At 43.8% G+C, this 12,154-nt stretch overlaps 1 protein-coding gene across 1 annotated transcript; it reads right to left on the minus strand.

The window, feature by feature from the left end:
- Positions 1–994: 994 nt before the first annotated feature.
- On the minus strand, positions 995–11,787 carry LOC102097711 (p53 apoptosis effector related to PMP-22). Its single transcript, XM_005509417.4, has 3 exons — positions 11,409–11,787; positions 4,102–4,245; positions 995–3,450 (listed from the first exon to the last, which is right to left on the minus strand). The coding sequence occupies exons 1-3, from the start codon at positions 11,617–11,619 to the stop codon at positions 3,215–3,217; spliced, it is 591 nt and encodes a 196-aa protein (XP_005509474.1). The 5' UTR covers positions 11,620–11,787; the 3' UTR covers positions 995–3,214.
- Between the last annotated feature and the right edge of the window lie 367 nt (positions 11,788–12,154).

The raw sequence follows: 12,154 nt of genomic DNA on the forward strand, positions 1-12,154 counted from the left end.
TCATAACTTCCCCTGAGACAAGAGCCAAGTGTGCTCAGATTCTCCCAAATTGCTCTCTCCTCTGCAGGGTTGGGTCGGAAGGAGCTGTGCTGCAGCCTGAAGCTGAGTTATTCAGTGGATTTTAGTGAGCACAGAATTAAGCTGCAGCTGAATACCGACTGGGGGGTAAACAAAAGTACAAATGTCCTTCACACCAAAAAAATGAGAATTATCAATCCTCCAATTATCTTCAAAGCATTCAGGAAAATCTAAGAGGAACACAAATATTTTCATTAACTCTGTATTTAAAATGAAGAGTAATTAAAGGAAGGAGAGTGAAAAACAAACTTAAAAAGCAAGCTGCCACAATCCAAGGTGTTAAGTGTGTTTTAAATCTAAGATATATAAGGAAGAAGACAGCTTATAAAATCAGGAGAATGGTGATCTTGTCTTTCCAGAAATCAGAAGTCACAGGCTAGTTTAAGACAGAAGTGACCAATAGGAGATTTGCTCTCTGCACAGAGGCAGAAAAAGTTGTTCAAGATACAGAATGATACTAGCACAGGGCTACATATGGGCCATACATAATCTGAGGTTAGAAATGGGAATATTTCTAATCATGGGAGAAGTGCAGGTGAGCACTTCATCTTTTTATCCGTATTTACAGTTCTTGATCGGTATATGAAAGCTATTTGGTTTAATTTTGATTAAAATAAGAACAGGCTTCCCACATCTGAGACCTCCTGTAGACCATAATATACTCAAAATGTTCAGGGTTCCCCCTCAGACTGTGATGCATTTAAAAGGTTATGGCTTAGCAAAGAGCTAAGCACTCAGTTGTGTTTTGCAGTGTACCCTCAAGCTTTTTGCCCAGAAAATGAAGTTGTTGCCTCCTGCCTCCTAACTTTATTAACCCAGCACTTCATGGATACTGATATTCACATTAAGAGAAGTATTTGCTTGAGTTCATTAAATGAATCTGTGAACCACAAACAAGACCAAGCTTCTACAACCATCATTTAAAACAGTTTTAATTAAGCCACCACATTTGAAAGGAGGGCCACATACATTAGTATCACTTGAGAGTAGTTAATGACTATTTGCAATAGCTTTCTCCTGAACATCTTAATTGTGTAACATGCTGATTATGCTTCTAGCCCCTCAGTATATTCAGAGCCAAGTTCATTTTACATTTGTGCTTTTTTGACAAGTCATGACAATAAAAAAGAAAAAACATACAAAAGACTTAAGTTATGCTAAACACTATTACCATACCACCCTCTCTCTTATTAGAGAGAGTGTTCATTTTCTTAAGAATTTTCTCCTCAACTTTAGCTGTGCAAATATTTTCAAGGCTTGGGATTCTCTGCTGGTTTTGGAATTCATTTAAAAGTAGGTAATATCATTACTTATGATACAAAGAAGACTACACCAGCCAGTACTGTACAGAAAAAAAATTTTTAAAGGGACACATTTGTCACAGGATTCTGTTCTTCAGCAAGAATCATAAATACAGTTAATTGTATGCACCATGATTAAGCTTGAGTTCTAAAGTTTGTGGTTGTTCACATTCTGTGAATGCCTGGAAGGGACCTTCAGAAGTCACCTGGCCTTTCCAAAACAGAATCACATGCAAAATACAGATTTAACAACTTTAAAAAGGTGTTACAAAACAGAAAGCTATACAACATATAATACAAGAAATAACGGGCATTGAAAAAAAGCTTAGTTCTAAATGAGTTTAGCTTTAGAGTATGCTGGCTAATGCTTTATAAGTTCTACTTTGTACATATACATGAATATATATACTCGCACACCCTCTCCTAAGTACCAGGTTCACAACAGTAAGAAATAAGCCCCCAGCTGCTCATTACACACAGTAATGTGTAGCATTTGCTTTCCACCCTTCCTGTACCCCTCTCAGAAATCTAACCCTGCTAGAGCTAATTCCTCCTTAGCTGGAAGAGGAGATCCACAAATTAGCCTCTTCCTTCTTCCCCAGACAAAGGAAGCTCTGACAAAGATTATAGACCATAATTAAATCTGCTGTAAGCTGCTGCAGGTCCATGACCAATACAGACATGGCTCTGCCTCGCTGGAATACTTATTTGGAATTGCTGGCTCCAGAAACACAAGTTAGGAACCAGCCAGATTATACCCCGAGACGGGTGTCTATATGAAATTTGCATATGTAAATCCCTCGCAGAACTGCTTTTCTACTTTTACCTGTTATCCCTAGTGACTCACAAAGCATTCCCAAGTTCACTAAACCCTGCAGTACCTACAGTGTGCTTTAGAAACTTTTGGAGGCTTTCAACACCTTATGCTAAGACTTCCCTCCAAAGCACAGCTGATAACACTGCAGTTTTAAAAAGGCAGACATAAAGAACAATATGTTTCTGCTCAAAGGTATTTTCTAAACCAGCATTTATCAAATACCATGTAAAAGCATATGTAGTTTATCAACTGAAGGCTTATTGATTCTCTCTGTGACAATGTGTATTAAATTATATGTGGCTCCATCACAAGTCCTGCCGTGGCCACAAAAAAAAACCAGTAAGTGTTACTTTAGCCACTGCTATATACATCAGCTCTATGCTTTAGAGGAGATCTCTGTCCAACAGCACCAATCGGTGGAAAATAAATTTTAATTTTAATTTTCCCTTAATTCAAATAGCTAATAGTCAACAGTAGTCCAGTAAGAGGAATGAGAAGAGATTCTTGGGCAGCAGGTGACTGCAAAAGTCTCAGGGAAGTTCTTTCCTTGGGACTGACTTTGGTGGAAAAAAACACATTCTTTGGAAGGCTGTTAGTTTTGTTGTTTTGTTTCATTTTTTTCCAGTTCAATTTAAGGCAATTTTGTCAGAGGTGAAAACAATAATTTGTAGGTCCCTCTAATGGCTTGTTTAAAATCTCTCCTCTCCCTTTCTACCCTTGAAACACTACATCTTTATTCATAAGCTTGTTTAAATACAATAAGGATGACTCAACTAGTTGGGAGTGGAAGGAGCAAGTAAACGACCAAAACAAAATCAATTTTAGAATACATAAATAAAACTTTAGGTAAAAGCTATTTGCTTAAAGATGCCCATGTTTTTACCAATTTATTGGCAGGGCTAGTAAGAAATACTCTGGAGAAACAAGGTGGGTTTTTTCAGTCTCCTGTAATTGCAGCAAATTTACATCAGAGGTGCTCCTCTTGTTTTGACAGTTGGTTGCACTTGGATTTAATCTTTCAATTTAAGTACGGTGCTCTCTCTGGGGAGGAGTAATAACAGCTAGGCTTGATGTTTCCCAGGACTTCATCTTCCCAGTTGGGGAGGCAGCAGAAGAAGAAAGCACACCCTATTACAACAACAGTGCTGGCCCAACCAAAGCCATAGGCCCAGCTGAACATGTTATCTCCTGTCAGTGGAATTTCTTCTGTGAATTTCACCGGGTAGATAACCAAGCCTATGATCTGGAATGCAGCTAGAGAGAGGGGGAAAAAAAAGCAAGAAAAGCAGGAGTAAATGACGGTGAATTATATTACATTTCTGACAAAAAAAAAGGTACTTAGAGTTAACTGCATACCCTTTTAAGATAAGTATGGACTAGTTTCAGTCCTACAGTTAAATCTGCATTCTTGCAGAGGTACGTGACTTCTGGCCAAGGCAGATCCCCACACCAGTCTGTTGCAGCAGCTGTGGCTCACACTGCCTGGTTGCTGAAGCAGTCACCTGCATGCTGTGACCAGCCCTGTCCCACAGCCAGGTGCCCTGATCTCTGCAGAGCCAGGCACCTCCTGCTGGTACCACAGCCCTGGTGCTCCTCCTCCCCTTGGCAAAGTGGGAAGCACCCAGGGCTCTTGGCTCCTAAGTCTTAGCATGTGATATGCAGGGTCAAAGGTGCTGTTTGCCCTTGTACCTTGCTTTTGGGAAAGTGCTAGCTGACAAAGGCTGCTGGAGCTTCCCTAACCATTATCCTCCCGGAACATCAATCAACCTTCCCTTGTTTCCCATGAGAATGAGTCATAAACTAGACAAAGGCAGCTTATTTCATAAGGTAGGCTCCACCTAGCATGTTTTTCTGCCCATGCCTGTTTTACATCTAAAACAGCCTTGTCTTTGTGCCCAGCCTTACCAACGACAAAGAGCAAGCCTCCAATTCCTCGCACAAAGTTGAAGCGGAGTATCTCGATTGAGAACGCAATGACTGCGAGGGCAAAACAGATGACCAGGATCACAAAGCCAACGAGGTATGTGGCAGCTGCTGCTCTCCCCCATCCTTGAAGAGAAAATAAGAAAGATGTTACACACAGCAGTGCACTGAACTGTAGGTCATTGCAGGTCTTTGGTTTCCTTTAATAATTTTTTGTTGAAATCCTTTACTGTAAGAAGCACGCCCTACATCAAAGCAGTAATGGATGCCCCCAAAGCACAAAGCTGCAGAGTGGAGAGTCACCATCATCAGTGGAGCAGCACAGGACTCCCTACTCACTAACTTGTCCTGCTGAAAAGAGGGATATAGTGCTGCATGGTAAGAGAGATAACACCTCCAAACTCCGTATCTGTAAGAGACCCGCAGACATCTGAGCAGATAGGGCACACAACTGCTGAGAACGTACTTTATCATTGCTGTTCCTGCTCAATATGCAAGTTTACAAAGCCACTTCCATGCATGGGGAAGTATGAGAGCCGACAAGAAGGTATCACTGCAGGACATAACTGCTGGGAAATAACAGAGCTGTCAGCATACAGCTTTTTGCCCGCTTGTTTATGACCAGCATAATGCATGTGGAGCAAAACTAGCAGGACCAGAGAGGGCAACAAAGGTAAGAAAACCTTCCAGAAAAACAGCCAGCAATTTCCCTTTCACAGTAACACAGGCTTGTGAAAGGCCCTCATCGTGGCCAGATCCTGTCCTCTTTAGAAACCAAGTAGGAGTTCAGGTGAGCCCAGTGCTAACAACAACAAGCTAAGGTGTTGCTGCCCTGGAGGCAGGATACCTGCCCACATGGGCTAAACCATACCAGCTAGTGCTTTGTTTTCCACTCAGCTGTCATCACAACTCACTTTGCCTGCCTGCAGAATGTGGCTTTCTACTTTCACACATTCAGATAGAGGAAGGGCCAGATCCAGAGCTCCCCCTAATGTAAGAATAAAAAGAGTGGCGAGACCTAGGTCGGAGCATTTTAAAAAAAAAATTAAATAAAATCTTTCATCAGAGCTGTCTCTTCCAACATGGCTGAAGCGACTCTGAAGACACCCTGCTCTCAATGTAGCCTCCAATATTTCTGTGCAAAAACCAAGTGGAAAAAGACCGTGAGACAGAGAACCTTTTCCTAAAGAGTTAAAATTCTCCAGCTTAACTCACGTAGTCTACTAGTTGCATAAATGGGGAAAAACTAGTCATTTGAGACAGAGAATGCAGTAAAACTATCTTAGACACCTTTACTATGTACATCAATTTACTCTCTGAAAGCAAAGCATTGTTTTACAGCTATTTTCACTAGATCAGTCTGAACTGGTTTCTTTCTCCCCTGTTCCAACAGAAAAAGTGAAATACAACAGCAATCCATCAGATGATAGATCTCAGCCCAAAACTCACAACCACCACTGCTGACACCTGAAGACAGTCATGCTGGCATAGAAAGAGTAAGGGAAAGGGTTTTCTTCCCTCTCTCCTTTCTTGGAGCTACTCAGGACAGCAAAAACTTTTCAAACTAGTTCTTCAGCCAGTTGTGCATGTTCCATACCTCTTCACTAAGAGAGTGCTGCAGGGTGAGGAGGAAGGGAGGGAGGACACCCGATGAGTATCTGGAGATTAAAGCTACGTCAGCGGCCTGATAAAATCTTTCCATACAAAATATTCTCTGACGTACCTAACACAGGTACTGAGTATTGTCTCCATGACAGGTTTTGTTTAGAGATAAATAATATAAAGGGGTATTTAACCATTACACACAGCCAACCCAGGAAAAGTGATTTGGACTAAATGACCTAGGAATGCTATTTATTGATATTTGCCCTATTAAGAAAAAGAAGCACAACAAGAAGCAGGAACACTTAGTTATCAAAGCACATTCCCTTTGAGATGCATTACATATGCTGGCACAGCGTGGGAAGCAAAGTCTTGCATCTGTCTGATAAAATTTAAGTTGCAGACTCAAATGCATGTGGAAGTCACACACCTTGAAGTTTGGTGCAACACAAACATGACTGGAGGAGATAAGAGCCAGAAAGTCCCCAGTACACTCTCTGCTATTATGGAAATATCCTCTCTGTTTAATTTACAAGTGCAACAAGCTTTTGGTCAGCCCCAGCTTCACTCACAGTGATTTATTTTCTCATATCTGGAGATATGTAAATAACAAGACATATAGCTGTAGGAGATGTCTTGTCAGGAAGATTAATTATCAAGCTTTGTTCCAGGTGTTCATAAATAGGCCAGTAGTAGGTACCGGCATTATGAAATTCAGTGGGTTTTGTGCTCACGTGTGACAGAGCTTGGTGCTGGTGACTCTGTACCTTCCTCTCCTTGATTACCTTCTCCAGCAGCAGTTTTATCAGCAGGTTGATGCTGATAACACTGGGTCACAGGTGCTGGCATGGTGTTGGATGTGTTTACTCTGGGCTGCATTAGAGAGTAGCCATTGAACAGCCAGCCTGCCACGTAAGTAATGGTGGGAGCCATGGGAAGAACAGCAAAAACCTCTGGACTTGTACATGTACACAGTGTAAGAGAAACCTCAGAAAATTAACTGGAAGTGTTTTAAGCAGTGACTGATATAAGAGGTTGGGGTGGGAGGCTGCACCCTCACCAAGCGCAGGCTGCAGCCCTGGCACGCTCCTTTCCCTGCCAAACCACAGCTACCCCCACCAAAGGGGAGAGGTGTCAGTGGAGGGGCTGCAGCAGGGTATCAACTGAAACCGAGGCTTCTCCATGCAGGGTCCCCTCATCCTGTACCTATTAAGTCAGGCTTTCCGGGTTCCTTCTCCCTCCAGAGGCTCCGGAGAGCTGAGCGAGCCCCCGCAGAGACCCAGCTCTGTCGCCTGCATCTGCAAGATCCTCCACCCACAGCTCCCAGCTGCTGGGAGGGGAGAGGTGCGGGTTTACACACTCGCTGTTTGCTGCCTGAAGAGCCTGAGAGACCTGCTCATACACAGCGAACGACACATCAGCCCCAGCGTCTAGCTGGTTTGTGCACAAAAGTAATCACAAGACATTTAGCCGGAATTTAAGTTTTCCATAAAATCAGAAAATGCTCAGGTCTCTTCACTTGGTAGAGAGAGTACTTCTTACTCAGAATAAGCATAAGTATGATGTCTGTTTATGAAATCAAACAATAACACCACAGTAATTTGAAGCTGCATAAGTAAAAGAGAAGAAGAATAGGAGAGTAGAAAAGCAGAATGGTTGGAGATATTAGCATTCCCCAGGTCAGCTTTAACTCAAAGAAGAGTCAAGTGTTTTGCATTTAATCAGCAGAAAAGTATTTGTCAATTAGGTGGTGTTGAAAGAACATTTAAAAAAAAAAAAAAAAGAAAAGTTTGGGGGACCGAAGGTCTATAATTATTAAGGAGGATTAAGAGTTTTATTACACAGCTTCATTAATGACAACTATGGAAAGGAACTAAACTGAAAATGTTATTGTGCAAATAACTAGGAGGGGTCAGGATTATTTAATGATGAGCACCAGTAATATGATGAAATTAAAAAGGGGAAAAGGGGAAAAAAAAAAGAAGGCAACAGAGCCTTAATGTTAGGTATATTTCCTGATTTTATTCACCCATGCTTCAGCCTCACCAGGGAGGAGATGGAAGCTCTATAGGGAAATCTAGATTTCCTTTTAGAAATTAATAAAAGGACTAGGAAGATAGTCTAGCAGAAGATGACCTTCTACAGGATTTGAAGTAACAAGCCTGTCTCATCTTTGTTCACTTACAAAAGCAGAAGCTAGTTCGTTAGCTTGTGAGTAACTGCAATCTTAGGGTAGACGTTTTTACCATGACATGCAAGGATGAGGTATGTTTTTACACTGCAGTTATAATATTTTTCTTTATATAAATGGCTGTAGCAATTCTTGTTTGGACTTGAGAGCCTGTTACACAGCATGCCCGAAAATATCTGCTTTTGTTGATGAAACAGAAGAGTAGTGGACTGCAGGCAAGAGAGCACTGTCAGTAATATTTTCTTGCTCACATAATGTGCAAACTTCCAAGGTAGCATGACTGGTAAAGGGAAGGTATGTGCATACCCACCATGAGCACAGGAAAGCCCAGAATCTAAGTTTTGCTGGGAGGGCTGGTTGGGAATCACAGCTCTGTTTGGGCTTTAGGGGTACATACAAACCAATTGCTATACTACCAAATTATTAAATAAAAGCCCACTAATACAAACTTGGCTTCTCCCACTCGGCTCCGCTGGGAGCTCAGGAGAGGTACAATCCTGTACATTTCCAATTTTTAACACCTCCAGGTTGCTAGCAGTCGAAGTTCACCTGCCTGGGGGCCAGCAAAACCCACTGGCAAGGGTACTAGCTTCACCTGCCTGCTAGGATCTTTCACTGGGGAGTTTCAGTGAGTGTTGTCTGGGTGTAGACAGGGACACCAACTCCTACACCTCTTCCATTAGCATTTTCCGCATGCCTGCACTTGGCTGACACTATAAACTAAGTTAGTTTATCTCTAATACATCCTGGTTTCATAAATCAGAAGCATGCCTGGAAAGAGGCGCACTGAAAAGATAAGCATACCTGTAACATTCCTCCTTTATTTACCTGGCCCCTCTGTGGAGTCGACACATGCACTCAGCTTCACCAATAGTCTGTGGTATCAAAGTCCGTGCCTCTAGGGACACAGGTACAGTGGCACAGCCACAGTGAAACACGGTTCACAAAGGCCGGGTTCCTACTTCTAGGTTCCACCTTTTTTTTCCTTTTTTTTTTCCCCCTCTTTTTTTTTCCCAGCACTTACCAAGGATCCAGATGAATGGTTCCCTTTCTCTAGGTTGGTTGTGTACTTAATAATTACCAAGTGGCTGGTAGGAATATAAGAAAGAGTTAACCTCCATGGGATCACCTTTACCGAGCACATACACACCTATCTTTTACAGTGGTAATTCAAAGCAAAGTTGCTGGGAGCAGCCCTTCAGAACCAGGAGGACACAGCTACCCACAAATACTGCTCCTAGACTTAGAGCCTCATCACTATAAAGACAATCACCCTCTCCAAGTAACCACATTGCAAACAATTCTTGTCATATCTGATGACTTACTGATATGTTTTAAACACACAATCAACAGTTTAATCCTGCAATGGTCTGGACTAAGTCATCTTGAGTCATAGTACAGTGCAGTGCAGCAGCTCTACATTGCAACATTTTGATAATACACAGACACTGCCAGCCAGGTATTTCCCAGATACAAACCAGTATAGAGCTCTAAACAAATCCTTCCCCACCTCCCTACCAAATTACATCCTACTTTTTCCCTTTCCACTTCTTCCCTCTCATGTGGCATTTGCAAATATGCATTAAGAAGCAATGTTTAGGAGACATTCCTATTTGCAAATTTTTGTTTGTCTGTACCTGCCCCTTTCCCCCCACTTAAAATAGGTGACTCACTTACTTTTCCACCTCCTCAGTACACATGCCACAGCTCAGCTAAGAAACTGTCTAATGGAGATTTCTACTGATGGGGATCCACACTGAATTTTGTTTCATCAGGAGAGGTACAGGATGGTTAATGCACAGTAGTTATTGTATGCAAAGCACAAGTTTTGCATCTCAATTAATTAACTTTTACTTTCCTGCAGCAGTTCAGTAAATGCCTGCTAGGCATTTTTTCCTTTGTAAATGCCCTCACCTATTTTGAGACTAATTGCATTAGCATAGGAAAAAGGAAACTAAATAAATCAAACCTGAACTCATATGTTGCATCCTGTCTCTAGATGTAAATAGTATTTGAGTAGACAGTGGCATTGATGTCATGAAAATCAGAGGCAAAGACAAGCTGATCTAAATAAGCTGAAGATTTAAATAAATTTTGGACTAAATAAGCCAAGGCTTAAATAAGTGAAGTCAAGGCTACTATTCTTCTTTGACAGCTTGTTAACTTGAAAAAACAGCAGAAAGTTGCTTTTGCCCCACAACGCTCAGGGCTGATGCGAAGCACACACCCATGAGTACTCAGGGACAGGAAAAGCAGTGTCACGAAAGGAGAAGGCAAATTTCAGCAGCTCTGCTACTGTATTAGCACCTCTTCCCTGTGCAATGCAAATTTCAGCAACTCTACTGCACTAGCTTTTCTTCTCTGTGTAATGGAGGAGACAGATATTCTTGTCACACTAACCAGGTTTCTTCCACCTACAGTACAACCTGCAGTCATCACCTGGCTGAGAAATTAATATATTCAGTATTTAGCTTAGGCAGAAGTGTTGCAATGGAAAGCTTCTGGAAGTCAGTCCACTGTGCTCAGGTGGGAAGGGATCTGCGTGAGGCAACAGTCCCAGCTCTCCTGGCTGAAATACACCCTTCCAGCTGCCCAGTCCCCAAAGCACCCTTGTCCATGATCTTAAGGCAGGTTTGCTTCTTTGTCCAGAAGTATTTTGTTTAAGGGAAAAGCAGATATAGCCAGACGCACATGTTCTAGCAAAAAAATCAAAGAGCCCCCCAAAACCCCAGAAATGGGGAGTGTGCAGGATGAGTACTACTGGTGATGTCAGATGTAAAAGCATTTCAGTAAGTTGAAACAAAGGCATAATTATCCCCTGATTTAGGCCCCAGTGCAATAGAGAGGTATAGAGAGGAAACAGCACTTTTTCTGTCTGCAAACTCACATCAGGATATTTTAAGCTGCAGGTCAGGAGGCATCTGAATATCCAAGTTCCTTTGGCCAAGCAGGGTTAATTTAAGGTGCTCTGTCCCTCCAGAGGGTCAGGAGAAGACCATTTTTTTTTTTTATTGGCCAGGTCTGCCCTGCGTGAAAGTTTCCATGCTCACTATCTGACCGGCGAGGCCACCGGCACAGGGAGGGGGTGCTGGCTAGTGCCAGGTGAGTTTGCTGGGACCGCAGCCTGCTGATAGTTGAGAGAAAGCAAGCTGAAGGGGCTTGTGGCCAGTTGTCTCTCTTACTTTGGTTGTAAAATAACTCTTAAAAACAAAACAAAACAAACCACCCTGGCTCAGTGTTGTACCAGCAGAAAAGATTGCTCTGAGGCAGTCTAGAGCTATATTCCTTTGCTGGTTTACGCCCTGAAACAATGTTAGTACTGGTTCTGCAAGAGAAACCCCATCCCAGGAAGAAGCTGTGTCACAACAGTGGTGGAGCAACCGTGCATGGGGTGAGCCCCCACCGCACCCGCTGCTTTCCAGCCACTGTCCCTGGGTGCAGCTGGTGGCAGGGACCAGGGTCCCACAGAGAGGAGGGCAGGAGGCTCCCAGCTTACCGTAGTCCATGAGGGACTCGCAGTTCCAGTTGAGGTCCTCCTCACCCCGGGTGCAGCTCTCCCATAGCGAAGCTTGCTGCACATAGGGCTCCGACTCAGACTCCAGCCAGCCCCTGCCCGCCAAGGCGATGATGCCCATGATGATGGCCAGGCCCAGCAGCAGGGGCAGGAGCCACCTGCACCTCCAGCAAGCGAGGCCGCACACCACCATCCTGCCCGGCCGGTGGTGGGGGTGGGGACACTCAGCGGGACTGAGTGCCGCGAATGCGGCGGGGACGCTCCGACGGGACGGAAGGCTGCAGGCGTGTAAGTCCGAGCGGAGTTTTAAGGCGGCGGGGAGGAGAGAGTCCCACCCACATTCCTCTGACTAAGCCTGGCGGCGGCAGCAGCAACCGGTGGGACCGGCGGGGAGGAGAGGAGGGAGTGCGGGGCTGGGTCCTGCTCCTCGCCCTGCTTGGCTCCCTCCCTGCCCCGCGAACCCCCGTCCCCTCATTTGTCCTCCCCTGACCCAGCCTTGCACTTAGCCCCTGGCTGGCTGACAGCCTCCTGCCTCCAGAAGCACTTCTCCGTTGTGGCACCAGCACCGCCAAGCATAACCACAGCAAAAACCTTCATGTTCTGACTGGGTTTCACAAGCACTAGCCTCCTCTTGGGTGTGGAAGCTCATCTTTCTCCTTTCTGTTCACTAGACAGGCCAGCATTACCCAACATTGATAATACTAATGATGTTAGCCACATCAGGTGCC

The sequence above is a fragment of the Columba livia genome, chromosome 3, assembly GCF_036013475.1.
Source record: "Columba livia isolate bColLiv1 breed racing homer chromosome 3, bColLiv1.pat.W.v2, whole genome shotgun sequence".
In the NCBI taxonomy this organism is placed as follows: Eukaryota; Metazoa; Chordata; class Aves; order Columbiformes; family Columbidae; genus Columba; species Columba livia.

Bases quoted from the DNA above. Each gene is read 5' to 3' on its own strand.
- LOC102097711 (XM_005509417.4), bottom strand. From the start codon at position 11,619: ATGGTGGTGTGCGGCCTCGCTTGCTGGAGGTGCAGGTGGCTCCTGCCC. The intron at 4,246-11,408 runs GTAAGCTGGGAG...TTTCTCTTCAAG, and splicing joins CGAGTCCCTCATGGACTACG to GATGGGGGAGAGCAGCAGCT. The intron at 3,451-4,101 runs GTAAGGCTGGGC...CCCTCTCTCTAG, and splicing joins AGGCTTGCTCTTTGTCGTTG to CTGCATTCCAGATCATAGGC.